General features: G+C 35.5%; 1 protein-coding gene across 1 annotated transcript in view; it reads right to left on the reverse strand.

The window, feature by feature from the left end:
- The window catches only part of galnt9 (polypeptide N-acetylgalactosaminyltransferase 9), a 127290-nt gene that overhangs the window by 92937 nt on the left and 17200 nt on the right, over positions 1-17153 (reverse strand). Inside the window, exon 2 of the mRNA XM_067406933.1 lies at positions 14368-14548. Coding sequence (XP_067263034.1) covers positions 14368-14548 — 181 coding nt within the window. The remainder of the gene's footprint in view (positions 1-14367; positions 14549-17153) is intronic.

Here is a 17153-nt window from a genome sequence, read left to right on the forward strand (position 1 = left end):
TATTAGAAACATAAAGCATTTTTTACATTTAGGACCACTAGAGGAGTTCTTATATTAGTACAATGTATATAGGCGCCAAAGAAATATAATACAACCTCAATTCTCAAAACGTAAGATTAGTTGTCTTGCCACCAAAAAAATATGTGAATATTGACTGTGTTGCTAACACTTCTGCATTCTAGCTATTGACAAAAGCTGACAAGCCCCTAAATTCATGCCCATATTTACCCGTATCTTGTGGGGAAAATTGAGGCATGCCAACATAGCCTTTATTTCACACTGTAAATGCTGACTAGTTACTATGGCAACCATAAGTTCTTGATCAACATCTCACTGTGAAATCTCTCCCTATCCGTCGTGAGCTCTGGGAAAACAGCATGAGGCTCCTGCCCATGTGGACTTTACTCTCAGCTCTTTTAATATGGCTGAGGATTATGGAGCTCAGGAGTAGGTTATGTTTCATAAAATATGATTACAGAGACTTGGTTTGGCATTTAGCAGATTATATATATATACACATACACATATACACATACATTATGTGTATATTACATACACATAATATATTATATACATTATTACATTATTACTGTGTATATATATATATATATATATGTGTGTGTGTGTATATGTAGGACTTAAATACTTTAAATATGACGAGGTGTATACAGTGTGTCAAATGAGGACATTTTTTCATTCATGCTGCAAAACAACAATTACAGATCACAGATGACTAATGGTCTACTAAAACAGTGAGTGTGGCAATTTATGCATGGGATTTATTACAACATCCATAAATTATTTTCCTGTGAGATTTGAGGACAGCAGACAATTGTGCCTAGTCTAACACAATCACACTATCATTCTAACACAAATTCTGGTTTGTTTATGCTGAAGGTTGAATGGTGAAGGCTTTTTTTTTTTTTTTTCAATAAATAAATAAATAACAAGCATAAAATGTTCCTGTCTGACAGATATCACTGAAATACTGCAGGTGTCCTGAGAAATCACAAAAGCCTTTGTTTTAGCCCAAGGCTCTGTAAACAGCAAAAAGGATCTGACCGTGGCTTGTGTGTTATAGCCTATCAGAAAACCTGGAGTCGCACCTCTACCCGTCAGTCATACTATGCACTGGGGTTTGCAGCATTGACTTTGAAAGATGGAGGTTTAGAGAGGAGGTAAGCGGTTGAAGGGATGAGATGCGGTCTAATTTCATGGTATAGTCTAGACCAGGGTTTCTCAACTCTGGTCTTTGAGCAGTGTTGGGGGTAAAGCATTTCAATTAACTTGAGTTACATAATCAGATTACTTTTTCAAGTAACTAGTAAAGTAACGCATTACTTTTCCAATTTACAACAAAATATAAGTTACTTTTTCAAATAAGTAACTCAAGTTACTTTTTCACATTTATTGACTGACAGCTCACCTGTCCCCATGTTTTGAGAAATAAAGTGCAGAGGTGTTGTGTGCGCTGTGTAAACATGATGGTTATTGTAGCTCTAGACTAAATGTGACTCATCTCACTTGCACAAAAACATTCAGTATTCCTCAAATTCTTCAATAAAAACAGTGAAATTCAATAATTTATTTTTAAGAATTTTATGCAAACCTATAAGTATTGAATTTAATCTCATTTTATTAACCGATGTCTTTGCTGCTAACCTTCAATGATCTAATTCAACCATACTAATAAGGAGTTTAGATTAGATTTAGAAGTAAGAGTGTTGAACTTCCTTCTCCTGTATCCTATTCTTCTTTAATCCAGAATATCAGCACAGCTAAAAGGTTTGTTTGAGCTGCACCTTCTACTGTGCAGGCATAAATATGCATTTCCTTCAGCCTGAGGCTTATTCGTTTCACTTTTGGTGTGAAAGGGCCTTTAAATTTGCCAAAAATATAACTTTTTGTTGTTGTTGTTGTTGTTAAAAAACAATCAAGCAAGCCCAGCCCAGGTGAGAAAAGGTAACGCAAAAGTAATGTAATGCATTACTTTTCATAAAAAGTAACTAACACAATTCATTACTTTTTTAGGGAGTAACGCAATACTGTACTTTTAAAAGTAACTTTCCCCAACAGTCTTTGAGGTCCACTTACCTGAAGAGCTTAGCTTCAACCCTAATCAAATACAACCAGGGCTTGACATTAACACCTGCCAAATTTTATATTAAATTAAATGAATATATATGCGCTGAGGGTTTCAGAGTAAATGTAAATGTGCAGAGTGCGTCTCAGCAGCTCGGTTAACAAACTCCATGTCTGCATATGCTGTGAGTTTGGGTTGCTTATAACGTCTGGGAACACAACGTGCGTCATTTCACCAGATTTGTAAAGTAAATCATTTATAAACCTACACCAGTACAGGAGAATACATCATTATGTTTCTAAATATGCAGATTGTTGTTCATCGTAATTTCAAAATAAAAGTTTAAACCCTCACTTCGAGTTTGCATGTTTTGATGTCCACATATTCTTGTTCAAGAAATTACAGTGGCTGTAACATTTTCATTGTAAAGACCAAATATTAAAGATTAAGTGGACATTTTAATTAAATGTTGTTTGGCCAATATTTAACAAGAATTTGATCATGCTGTAAACTGTAACAACAACATTCACCAGGCCATTGGTGCCCTCTGCAGGCATTTTTATAATATATATTACTATATACCATATATTACACTATGCATTTTAACAGTGATATTTGATAAAATAAATTATTACTTGCTTTTGATACTTTATTTAAACCAATTAATATTGCCTCTTTTTTAAATATGCATTTAAGTCATTTTAAAGGGTATTGTTCACTTAAGTATAATTTTATTACCACAAAAAAAAAATAAATAAATAAATAAACAAACAAAAAAATCTGATTACTCAATGAATCATCAAAATAATCAACTGGTTATTCAATTACTGAAATAATTAATAATAACAGCCCTACATTAGTTAAAACATTTCAAAATGCACCTGTATTGTTTTGCATTGTGTGACTTTCAGTCAAATAAAAGACATTGAAGATTTCTTAAAAATAGCATGAAAATATTCTCATGAGCCCAATATTGTCATGTGAGCTAAGTGTATTGTAACACCCCTAAAAACAACAACAACAACAACAAAATTGTGGCCAGTGAAAATGCTGAATGGCTAAATTTGGAAAACCACAAGCCACAGTGGCTCTTGAGCAAAAACGTTAATGTCAAGCCTTGAACACAACTAAACAAGCTAATCAATGTCTTCAGGATTACTCGTAAGGTTGGAGCTAAACTCTGCTGGAAAGTGAACCTTGAAGGTCAAGGTTGAGAACCCCTGGCCTTGAATACATAAGTTACCTAGTTGCCTATTAGGCTAACATTGCTTACCTCTGTAGTTGGGTTTCATCATGAAAAAGAGCAGAACGATTCCTGTGTAAATCAATTTTAAAAAACAAAAAAACCCAAAAAATTCTTACATAAACTGCTCAGTTCAGCACAACAGTTTATGCAAGAATGGATTCATGGATTTACAAAAATTCATTCTGCTCATCATGAATAAGACCCCAAAAAATGTTTGTTATATAAAAGTACACAGACAAACCAGCATAAAAACCTATATTTCTTGAGATATGCCTTACTAAGAATTCCTCAAGTCCATTAAACTGAAAATAAAATAAAATAAATAATAATAATAATAACCCCCATAATGTTCCTTGATTCCCCTGGTGCCAGTCAATAATATTTAATGGCTCTGACCCCCTCCGTGAAAATCCCCTCACCCAATCTGGAGCAACAGCTTTCCCTGTGGGAATTTACACACTTGCACCCACACACTCACATGTGTGAAAGAGCCACGTAGACATAGTGAGTCAGTAATGGTGATGTTCAGTGTTGTACCTGCAGGTGGACAACAGTCAGCCTGAAATGACGCAACACTAAGAGTAGGTTTATTCCAAAGATGTTCAAATCACAATTCACATTAGTTGGTAAATCACATTATGCACACAATGAATACACTATACAAATAGATTTTTATTAAATATTAAGAGGGCACATTAGAAAACTAATGATGTGCACAGATAAATCATTTATAATAAATCCAGCAATGTTCCATGAGAAAAGTGGCTTTAACTGAAACAAAAACCATAAAAAAAAACATTTATGTTACTTGAAATAAAATACAAAACAAAAAAGCAAGTTGCCATTTTTCTCATTTTCATTTAGTTAAAAATGTAGTAAAACTTAAACTGAAATAACAAAAATATTAAAAACTATACAGATATATTAAAATCATTTAATCTCAAAAAAATTCTAAGTCAAACGATCAGTTCTAGGATTGCATGATTATGGAATATTGCTTAAATCAGAATGTACTAAAGCGAGCATGCAGCTATGGCTAACATCCAGTGCATAAAAAACAAAATATTATGATAGTTTCAACAGTGACAGCTGTGCAAATATCATTCAAGGATATTTATAACAGTCCTCTAATACCATGTAGTTTTGAAGCCATCGCAGCATAAGGAAGGTTTGATTGATCAGGCCATTAAAGCATTTTTTTTTTTTTTTCTGCTTCCCAGCAGGTCGCTGTTTTTCCAATCCCTTTTTTTTTTTCCTTCCTCAATTGCTCATGCAAAGCAACATGAATACAAAACTGATGTCACCAGCTGTATTTTTCCACAAAATGTGCATGAATACATAAAATAAATCCAAGTAAATCCTTCTACGTGTTATCACAAAGAAAAGCACCGCTGCGTTCAGGTGAAATCACAATTGTGCAAAAACAACACATCAACACTTGAAAACAAGCCTATTTCTAAACATTTGTAATCTTTGATTGTTTGAGTACAAATATTCATAAACATCTACAACATATAAAGATCATGATAACAAAGGTTTACACACAAAGTTAAACCTGTAATATGATATTATATTATATTATATTATATTATATTATATTATATTATATTATATTATATTATATTATATTATATTATATTATATTATATCAGTTAGAGTGTACAAAAATGAACATAAATTATGATAGTGATCATGTGATCATATATACAGTGTTGGGGGTAACCAAGCAGCAACTTGCCCCTGTTTCTCTTGAAGCCAATACAGAAGACACTTAAACTGCAATTCATCGACTGGCTGCTAGGGACAGGCTCCAAAAGAGAGCAGAATCTCATTTAATCTCATGTTAAAATGCCCAACTTTACAGCAGAAAAAAAACATGTTTACAGCCTGGTACAAATTGTGGTTTTGGTCTATATAGCTAATTTTGCCTTTCATGACAACTGTGAGGGGGGTGAATAACTCATCCGTTTAAATTATATTAAGCCTTAAAGTTCTGCATAATTAAGGGAGTGGTCACTTGAGTGACAGGTGGATTGCCGAGGCGGTCACCACTAGCCATTTGTCTGCTGTTGTACCATTGATAACTGGTACATTATTTTGGCTGCACAGCAGCTCTTAAAGAATAGTGTCAAACAGCCAGCTTTAGGTTTTGAAAATGTTCTTCAGAAACCTACAGGTGACATCACGAACACTACGTCCATATTTGTTTGTCTATGGGGGACAAACAAATATGCCCCCCCCCACCCGAAGCCGGCTCTTCTGGATTCTTTAGCTGCGGAAAAAAGTGGCGAATTATTGGACATTTAGAGGCAATTTTTCCTTTTTCAATTTTCACTTAGGGGTGTGCTCACTTTTGTGGCCAGCGGTTTAGACATTAATGGCTGTGTGTTGAGTTATTTTGAGGGGACAGCAAATTTACACTGTTATACAAGCTGTACACTCACTACTTTACATTGTAGCAAAGTGTCATTTCTTCAGTGTTGTCACATGAAAAGTTAATAATAAAATATTAGAGTAAAATAAAATATTAACACTTCTGTGAGATACTATATATATATATATTTCACATATTTACCCGTTTCAAATGAAAAATATGCTTTTCCATACAATGTGGGCTGCGTTGTGTCATGTATTCATTTAGCTTCACGACCATGAGTAATGTTACACTTTCATTGCTCTAGTTACTACCTGCAATCTAGGCCATTGCTCAAGTCTGAATTTGTACCGCTGGACAGGGGCAGGCAGCTGCGGGCTGTAACAGGATGAGAGATGGACTCATCCGTGTGAAATAGAGCCAAAGCTGGCTGTCCAGTTATCATAATTTGACCTGGAACAAAGCATGACAGAAACAGACACCTAGATTAAGACGTATTCCCATCTCTCTCTCTCTCTCTCTCTCTTCCCTCTGCCTCTCCCTGAATCATTTCTCTCCATAAGACTTCACATTAACCTCTAACACTTCCTTTCCATTCTGGTTCCAGTCTGGAAGCAGCTTTCTGATTGTGATCATATACCTCTGCTAAAAAAAACATAATTTGCCTTGTCACCACACCATGTTTTCACTGATAACGTCTCATCAGTAGAAGAAAAAGGAGTGTTGATAGATCTCAACACCTTTTTGATCTCATTCCTGCTAAATAAAGGCTCAAAAGAAGAACAATCCATTGATTCTTTTACACATGTTGTCTCAATACAGAAACACTCTCCTCATGCCATATGCACAATGTGCCAATAAATTTCATTCATTTGTGATTGTTCAATCTTCTTATACAGTTTCCTGCTTTATCCTTTGCTGAGTCAATAATAAAATGGCTCTTTGATGTAGTTATATTGATTTGCTTTCTTTGGTTGGCGGTAAATTAATTTGCATCAAGTACTTTGAGCTAAGGTCAGCTTGACCTTTTTAAGAGACTACTTTTATTGTGCCTGCATGAAAATATGCGGCCTTTATTTGAGAAAATACATCAATTAGACCTTCGGCCAGAGAGAGTGAAGAACAAGGTATCCTGGAGATCTGCAATTAAATATGCATTAAAGAGAAATGGCCATCAATGCACTGCCCCTTCTGGACATCAAAGACCTTTGGAGAATGACTCTTCAATTAGCCAAATAACACATCAACAACTCTTTGCATGGGATTTGCGTCAGAGGAACAAGCCACTCTGAGGCTAAATACTGCTGGCTAAATGCTGAAAGGTTGAATCACTTTAGTCACGTTGACTATTTTAACAATGTCTTTAATGTCTTTCTGGACCTCAGAAGGTGCAATGATGTTGCTGCCTATGTGTGGTTCAGATACCCTCGGATTTCATCAAAAATCTTAATTTGTGTTCCGAAGATGAACGAAGGTCTTAGGAGTTTGGGACAACATGAGGGCGAGTACTTAATGACAGAAATTTCATTTTTTGGTGAACTAACCCTTTAAAATATTCGTGGAAACCATGATACATTTTATTCAGGATTCTTTGATGAATAGAAGGTATAGCATTAGTAGCATTTATTTGATTTATAACATTGCAAATGTCTTGACTTTCACTTTTAACCGATTTAATGGATCCTTGCTGAATATAAATATTAAAAAGAGTTCTTTCTGACCCCAAACTTTTGAGGGTTGTGTACTTTCCTCAGTTTTTTGTTTGCTGTTCAGGTAGAGTAGAGACTGAATGATGATGTGATGTTGTGGTCTATGGGTGGGTCAATATATGGGTTTTTTTGCAGATCCTTCAACCTAATGGATGAAATAAGCTCATAGAATTTACATATGAACGTGACCGGAGATGATGGAAAAACACACAGAGAGCAGCAGCTTTCTGCTCTAATATCCACAGGACGTTAGAAATCAGGAACAGCAAGAGAACATTGTGCTTGGTAAGTTTTTCATCATCAAACCAAAATTGGGTCTTCAGCCGGCAAAATTTAAATCCCGTCTGGCTAGTGCGCTTAACATAATGTTTATGCATTAGGTCAGTAGGCGGTCTTTTGTGGTTGTTCGAACACAATCGACCACATGAGCGTCTACACTACGAAAGCCGTCCGGTCGAATGCTTTTTCGACTACCTCTGGAAGTGGTTGAAAGTGGACAAGCTCAAAACGTTTTACACCCCATTTACACCTGTATTTAGCATCGTCCACTTGTGATCCGATTGACCAAAATGCATCTTACAGTTTTTGACACATTTCAACATCTCAGCATATATTTTCACGAATCATGCATCGTGGGAAAAAAAGCAGTGAATGTTGGATCCATCCTTGTGCCTCAACTTCTCCACAAGCCTCTTCCATCACTTGAAGAAGACTTACTTGGTTGTAAGGGTTGTGATCATATGCTTTCCATCTCCAAGAGAAGAATATGTTGTAAGGAACACCATCCTGAAATGTGGGTGATGCTCAAACCATTCTTGTACCAGTGCTGAATGGTGAAAGTGGACAACACAATTTTGCTCAGTTTGCTCCTGATCACCCTGTGGAAAGTTGATTTCATTGATGAGTTTGAACAATTTAGAAGCCTTTCTGTGTTGTACAGCCCCAAGACAGTGTTGTGTGCCACACCATCAGTGGATTGGAGCACTTGTTGTCCAGGCACATTGACTGTGGCACAATGTTTATATTGGGCTGAACTATCTGTCCAGCTTCTCTCAGGGAAAAAAAATAATTTATGTCATGGGCAATTAGGTTGGCTCTGATTTCATTTGAATCTCGTCTGTACCCTATTCTTCTACCTCTCCTCCCTCCTCTTACACTTTGCTCTTCTCTTTCCCTCTGTCCATGTCTTTTTTATATTTTCTTCTCTTGCTCTTTCCACTAATACCATTGCCTTCCACTCTACCATATCTTCTTCCTCTACTCTGGCCTCTTCTCGTCTTTGTATATCCTCAGCTCTTCTTGTTTCTCATACATCCTCAACTCTTCTTGCTCCATCTCCTCTTCCTATATCTATTCCTTTCCCCTCATCTCTTTCTACCTCTTCCACTGCTCCTCTCCTCTCAGTATTACCCTTCCTCTATCCCAGCCAAAACCTCTCAGTCTTACATCTCTTCCTTTTCCCATTCTTCTTTTTGTTGTTGTTGTTTTTCTTTCCCCTTTTTATAGTTTTCGTAATTAAGATAGCTGTGTAAATGATTAGGAAATTTGCATTTCCTGTGTTGTGTGTATTACTAACTCAGCAGATATTTATTTGGGGCTTTGTTTGTTGTGTTTGGAAAAGTGGTGCACAAATGATTGTGATTTTTGTAAAACCAATAAAAGCTGCAATTGTTTTCGTCCTATATATTAAAGTTTTGGTTGGATGTAGGAACTACTGTGAAAACATTTGGGAATTTTGTGCACAGTGTTTTGAGAAAATGATGCATGTGATTTAAAATTTGCATGAAATGAAGGAAAACTTACGACCTGTTTAGGACAATTACAAAGTGTTCAGATTACTGTGCTAAAGGTGCCCTAGAATTTAAAATTGAATTTACCTTGGCATAGTTGAATAATAAAGTGTTCAGTACATGGAAATGACATACAGTGAGCCTCAAACACCATTGTTTCCTCCTTCATATGTAAATCTTGTGCATGAAAAACACCACGGAAAAACAGGCGAATCTCAACATAACACCAACTGTGACGCAACAGTCAGGATCATTGATATGTACGCCCCCCCAACTTTTGCATATACTAGCCCATGTTCAAGGCAAGGAAGTATTAACGTCGTGGAGATGCAGAATGTCTGATGATTCAGCTGTGCAGGTATTTTGAAGCATACAAGCAGTGACAATAGTGAAAATGGCAGATGGATATCATGATATATTTAGTGATATTTGTAAATTGTCTTTCTAAATGTTTCGTTAGCATGTTGCTAATGTACTGTTAAATGTGGTTAAAGTTACCATCGTTTTTTACTGTATTCACGGAGACAAGAGCCGTCGCTATTTTCATTATTAAACACTTGCAGTCTGTATAATTCATAAACACAACTTTATTCTTTATAAATCTCTCCAACAGTGTAGCATTAGGCCCATTAGCCAAGGAGCACCATCAAACTCATTCAGAATCAAATGTAAACATAAAAATAATTACCATACTTAGGTGATCTGATATGCTGCATCACAAACTCTTTGTAAAGATCCATTTTGAGAGTTATATTAGCTGTGTGAACTTATTCTATTGTTTGTGCAATGTATTATAGAGTTGTGACTCTTGCAAGCTTGGGGGCGGAAAGCACAAGCATTTAAAGGTGTACACACATTGAATCAGCACATTTTTAATTACACCCCAAAATAGGCAGGTAAAACATGGTATAATAAAAAAATCTATGGGGTATTTTGAGCGGAAACTTCACAGACACATTCTGGTGACACCTTAGACTTATATTACATCTTGTGAAATATTGTTCTAGGGCACCTTTAACTGTTTTGAGAACAATGACCTGAGTTTGGAGAAATGTGTCAAATCGATTGAGAAAAACTGTAATACCAGGTGTAAAAGAACAAAAAGCCACACTCTTTTCAATGCTCCCGAGCAAGGTATTGTTTTAAATGAACAGTTCTTCATTCTGTGCAGATAATTTACTTTAACACTTCAACATATGTTAAAGGCCTACCAGTTGTTATGCTACTGAATCTCAGTAGCATAACAATATATCTAAAATGATAAATGTTTTATATGTAAGCAATTCATAATGTCTTGTTAGACATTGTTGCTATTGAAATTAGATGACTTGACTTGACTAGAAAACTTAACTATTCAGAAAATAATGTGTGCAATCCAACACTGATGAAAAAAAGTGAATTTTCCATTTTCTAATCTCTTTGGGGTCAGTAATATTTAAAAAAAAGAAGAAAAAAAAAACATTTTATTCAAAAAGGAAGCATTAACAGGACTGTGCATGACTGTTTCGCCAATCATTCTTACATATTCGGGTCTTTATCGACCCGGATCTATATCTAACACGGAATGATCTCTACCCGTCATGATAATATAAAACTCCTCTGATATTAGAGTAACAATTACAGAAGAATAAAATAAATCGTATTTTGTTACCTTTTGGAGCTTGAAAGGGCTCAGTTTGAGCAGATGTTTTATGCCATTATCACTGTCCTCGTCAGAGCTCATTTCCCAGTAAATTCAGCAAATAATGGACTAGTTTTATGTTTGAGGTCACGAATATGAGCCCATTCGCGATCTCAAACATATTCTCAGAACTATATAATTTTCAACATCTTCAAAATCAATATTTCAATCGCCAACAGCTTCACCAGATCCATCCAGTGACAGTTACAGTCATATTTGATTGTGTTCAGTACTCGCTCTGCAGTAAATTGCTGAGCCATTTCATGTTTCTTATTATTTAGTTTTCTGTCTGAATGAGTCGTCACTTCAGCATTGTGTATCAGACATTGCCACCTTGTGGAATAAAGGTGAATTGCACTTATTCTGTTATCTAAGATTCAATTATTGTCCTGCAGAAAAAATATATGTACACTCATACACACTTCGGGTCGTTTGCGACCCTATACAATTTTTACAAAAAATGAATACAAAAATAGGCATTCTTTTATAATTTTATGATTTTTTTCTTGTTATATTCTTTATAATGAATTGATTGAGGAATACCAAGAAGGTTGATGTCTAACTTTAAAAAATTAACGAGGAGGAGGGTAGTGAATGACGAGTCACTAAAGACCCGAGGTATGCATTTAAGGGTTAAATTGATCCAAAGTGACAATTTATAATGCTACAAAAGGTTTTTATTTTAAATAAATGCTCTTTTGAACAGATATATTTTGTATGTACAGTATATTTTATAATATTACAGTTTTACTGTATTTTAATCAAATAAATTGTTGAGCATAAGAGACTTCAGAAAAATTTTACGGACTTAAACTTTTGAATGCTAGTGTAAACACGTATTTTCAACGCTATCTCACGACCAATTTGTACGTATTTTACGAGGTGGTTAATTCGTATGAATTCGTACGACCTCACTCATATGAAGTCGCACGACATGTAGGTTTAGGGGCGGGGTTTGAGATAGGTCATTCATATGAATTCATACGAATTTGTCAACTCGTAAAATATGTACAATTTAGCAAAAAAACGTATGAATTCATATGAATTACCCACCTTGTGAAATGCATACGAATTGCCATGAGATCAGGTTGGTATTTTAGCACTACACATGAGAACGATACAAACACATTTCACAGTGATACAAGCACAATTATGAAAGTAAGGCCTGCAAGCCGACATGTTCATTTATTTTTGTCATGTTTCTTACCAAACAAGGAGCATGTGAATTATTTATCACAATTCTCTACAGTACATGTTAAAGAAATCATTATTACAATTAAGTTTTCATTCTCACAGAGGTGTATAATAGTTCCTTCCCCTCGTGCAGAGTGAGGGTCGGATTTGTGATGGCTTGGATTGTGCAAGTCAGAGGGAGATATCTTAGGTAACACATTTATGTGTACAGGAGCGTGAATGATTGTGTTTATCAGCGATGCAAGCAGGAAGCATTTTTGCCAAGATGCACACACACAATGAATCGTGATTTACACACAGCTTGAATCACAACAACTACAGCGGCTTCAGAATAGCAATAGCAAGACAACCTCCATTATCTACAATGGCTAAAATGACACACAGACCCATCAGTATGATAAAAGCAACTTTTGCCTAGAATATTTGAAAAACAATGCATATTTTTATCTTTAGTTTTTAAAGTTGACCACCATTAACCACAACAAACCAAGCTAGCTATCAAAAGCAGATATGGATAGCCTATATTATCTCCTCTCAATCACTGGGTCTGTGCTTTGAGTCATGTTCTAAATATATAACATATTATGAATGACCATTAATATTCCAGTGCTGTTTCTAAGGTCGTTTTGCCCTGATATAAAATACCCATGGACTATTTCTGCATTATTAACATTCCTACCATTAACACTATCCTAGTGGGCAGGGATACTATTCCACACAGTGATATTTCCTTTGTCTAACACAATGCTTTTTCACTGCTAGCTATTGACTCTATGAATGTGCTTCTTCCCTGAAGGGCGTTGTAATGCTAAAATGTGGGGAGTGATTCAGCCACTGGGCTATTTATAAACCCCTTTTCTTTGTATAACGCTGTCTGAAAATCAACCCTGCAGTGCAGTTGGGCCATGGCATTTATGGCAGGACAGGTCAAAGCAGCCAATAAAGTCGCATTTTGTTGCACACCACTCCAAATTTTACTTCTCCTTTAAAACATATCACAAAATGGAGAGAATGATCTCAAATATATTGTGAACATATTCTGTAAATAATTAAAGGGATAGTTAGTCAAAAAAAAAGAAAATTCTGTTCAGCCCCATGTCGTTCCAAACATTTATTACAAACCTTTCTTTCTACTTTTGATCATAAAAGAAGATATTTTGAGGGACAGTTTAAAAGTTTTTATCCATACAATGAAAGTCACTGGGATCCAAATCAACATCAGACCCAATTAACTTTCATTTTTAATGGAAAAAAAAAAAATGTTTGTTTGTTTTTTTATAGTTTAAATGCCATGCTAACTACCACAGCTATATGGCAAGAAAAAAGGTGAAAGATATAAAAAGTAGGTAAATAAATAAAACAATGTATACAAACTTTTTTTCTCTTGTGTTCCACAGAATAAAGAGAGTCATATATCTTTGGAATGACATTAGGGTTGTCATTCCTGAAGAATATGTGGAATTTAATTGCTTCATATTTTCAATGCAAAAAACAGGGTTATTATAGTTGGAAAAAACTAAAACCATTATTACTAAAATTAAAACCATTTTTTGTTATTTGAAATAAAATAAACGCTAACTAGATAAAAAAAAATATTTAAAAACATATTTAAAAAATTGAACTTATTTTATTTTAGCTAGTTCCCAAAGAAACATTTGTCATTTTAATTTAGTTTAACTTGATGTACTAAACCAACTAAAACTAAAAAAAAATGAATAAAAACTATATAGACATGTAAAAAAAAGAGACAAAAACACAAAAAATAATAAAACTAACAAAAAATAAAATTAAAATGGAAAATATAAAAATAAAAATAAAAACAAATTCAAACTATTAATGAAAACCATAAGTGTCTCAATGGTACTAAAATAACATTAGTGCACTGTAAAAAAAATAAATATATATTTTCATGATTTATCACATTTTTTTCTTTTGTCAAGTCAACTTAATTTATGTGATTCAGATAACATAATATGTTGAGTTTCTGTTGATTAAACCAATCACCTTCATTGTGTTAACTCAAATTTTCAATTTCAATGAACTCAAAATTTTAAAACAACCAGGTAACTTACTTACTTTTTTAAGTTAAACCAACAATTCTTTTTTTACAATGTACAAACATCTGAAAAATAAATTGAATGCATCAGACAAATTAAATTTCAGCCTTTTTTAGGAGTGTGTGCCAGAGTAGAACAAAATCCCTCTGCACACTGCGGCTCGCCTAGACGTCTTTTCTTATCTCAACCTCCAAGGGCATGTTCTGTGTTTAAAGTCATTGCAGCATACTCACTTTTTCGGCCTGTAGTCCGGAATGTTCCTGTCTAAAGAGATGCGGTCACTCAGTTGGGCATTGTAGCCGTACTCCTCGTACCTCCCTTCGCTCTCTCGGCTGTCCTCCCCCAGCGTGGCAGCTGCACCGCCCTGTCCTAGACCTCCCGGACCCTCCACCAGACCCATGGGCTTGGCTAGACCTGAGAAACAATGGGGGGGGAGGTTTGACTTCAGTTAACATGACAAAGGTCAACATATCCCATAAGTACAGTAATACAAAACTGGGTTCATTACCGCAGGAGTACCCACCAGTGACACGCAAATCACATCTGCTGAATAAGAGTACGGGCGATAATTGGATGTTGGACACCAAGGCACCACCTTCGCCTTTTGTCACCTCTTTCATACAGACCTCCCAGAGGGGAAAGGTGGAAAGCAAGTGAACTGTGTTTAAAAGGTTGTCAGTGCGGAGGAAGACTTCTTTCCCTTTGGAAATTCACCTAAAAATGTCTTATGTCTCCTCTCATTCTATGCTAATTAGAATGGGATTGACCCAAGGCTTGTTTCCAGCACAAGGGACATCAAATGCTATGTCGTTTGACACCCAAAGAATATGACACTGAAGAATCGCACAGAATATATCCATTATACCAGATAGTGAGTGCCAGATGGTTGTTCCTAATCAGAATCATTAGTCTTTGTGTTGAACTGTTGAAGTTTATGGTCAGAATAATTGACGTCTGGTTTTAAACCTTTGCCGTGCTCTTTAAAAGGGATGGAATACGTGTAACATCCATTACAGATGCTGTTTCATTCTGACATTTAAAAGAGCAAAATGATGTGTTTTACTGAATTATTAAGAGCTACATAAAAATTCTATCACGTTTCAGAAATAAATCTATGATCCAAAGATGTTCATTTTAAAGCCTTGAATTACAAAAGTGTTTCTAACTGGTACTACATTAAAAGAGAGAAATATCTTGCTGATTATATTTTATTTGCTCTTTTTATAAACTGTGTCATTGAAGTTCAGAATAGTTCAAAAGTGGCATGTTCTAAGCTGCAGCACAATATCAGTAAATGCATGTTTATAACTGTACATTCTATATCAATGTTTCTATGTAGCTTTGCAACTATAAACAGCCTACGATAAGCTAATAAACTACTTGGCAGAGTTTTTTTCTCCATTGTCATTATTAATACACTAGTCTCAGCCTCAGACGTCACGCCCACAGACCATTGGCTGAACATCTGATGCATATGGCACACTTAACTAGAAACACTTCAGGAGTTTCAAAGTCATCATCTGGTTGGTTGAGTTGGTTGGATGTCCGGGAGACGTGTGTGTCCGTGCATTCACACCATATTTACTGTAATTAAAGGACTGGTTCACTTTCAAATGAAAATCACCCCAAGCTTTACTCACCCTCAAGCCATCCTAGGTGTATATGACTTTCTTCTTTCTGATGAACACAATCTGAGTTATATTAATAAATATCCTGACGCATCCAAGCTTTATAATGGCAGTAAGCGGGATCAATGAGTAAGGTGAAGAAAGTGCATCCATCCACATCCATCCATCATAATCGTGTACTTGTTGAATACGGAAGGCAGTCTGGTGGAAGCTAGATATTTTACTTCATAACTTGTTAAATATAGATATTTTTCTTACACAAATGCATCGCTTTGCTTCAGATGGTCTTTATAAACCCCCCGGAGCTGCGTGGAGTAAGTTTATGATGGATGGATGTGGATGGAGGAACTTTCTTCAGCTCATACTCGTTGATCCCGCTAACTGCTATCATAAAGCTCTGATGTGTCAGGATATTTATTAATATATCTCCGATTGTGTTCATCAGAAAGAAGAAAGTCATATACACCTAGGATGGCTTGAGGGTGAGTAAAGCTTGGGGTAATTTTCATTTTAAAGTGAACCAATCCTTTAAATATCGTCACTGTCCGATGAAAACCATGTATGTCCATTTTGCAGATTTTGAGATTTTTCGACGGATTGAATGTCCAGGTTCATTTCCGTATACAGTATGCTTCACATATCTAAATGGCCAATGAAAAGTTGTGAAATCATGTCATCTGATTTTCACGTATATCCATTTGGTGTCAAAGCTGTCAATCACGCCGCGTATCTCCCGCCCTGTGGAAGCATCTCGCCGGTCTCGTGAAGTTTCATCGAAGCTCAGCACTGGATAGCCGAATAACACTGTGAGGTTACATTGCCAAATAAACATAGCCTGGTGAGACAATGACTTTGCTTTATCGAGGTAAAAGTTTTCCCCCTGATGCCAGACGTACGTCTAGGAGTGACAAAATTACGGTAGGACTGTGCAAACAAAGTATCTGTCTAGCATTACCATGTCAGTGTATTGATTCATTGTCCCTTCATAGTTTGCAAGAGACATTTAATAAATGTATAATTAATATTAAATAAACTAAGCGTATTTAATAAACTAAGACGTAGGCTATTTAATAAACTGAGCGTATTCATCTGTCAATATGAAACGCGCCATTCTAATTAATGATCGGAAGAACGCGTATCGACCACCGTTATTGTAAAATATGCACGTATGTCCATTTAAACTCAATTTTGGTCAAATGTGGATTATATCATTACACTAGCAAGAATATGGTTAGATGTAAAGATGCCGTACCAAGTATGACAACGCTTCATTCAACTGCTTTTGAAATACAGTGTTTTTTTCACTTCCTGAAAAGTAACCGTTTTGGACATACGTGAGTTTCATCGGGCAGCAACGATATGGTAGTTATGGTGTGAATGCAGCATAAACT

This window comes from Chanodichthys erythropterus, chromosome 13 (genome assembly GCF_024489055.1).
Source record: "Chanodichthys erythropterus isolate Z2021 chromosome 13, ASM2448905v1, whole genome shotgun sequence".
Lineage (NCBI taxonomy): Eukaryota > Metazoa > Chordata > Actinopteri > Cypriniformes > Xenocyprididae > Chanodichthys > Chanodichthys erythropterus.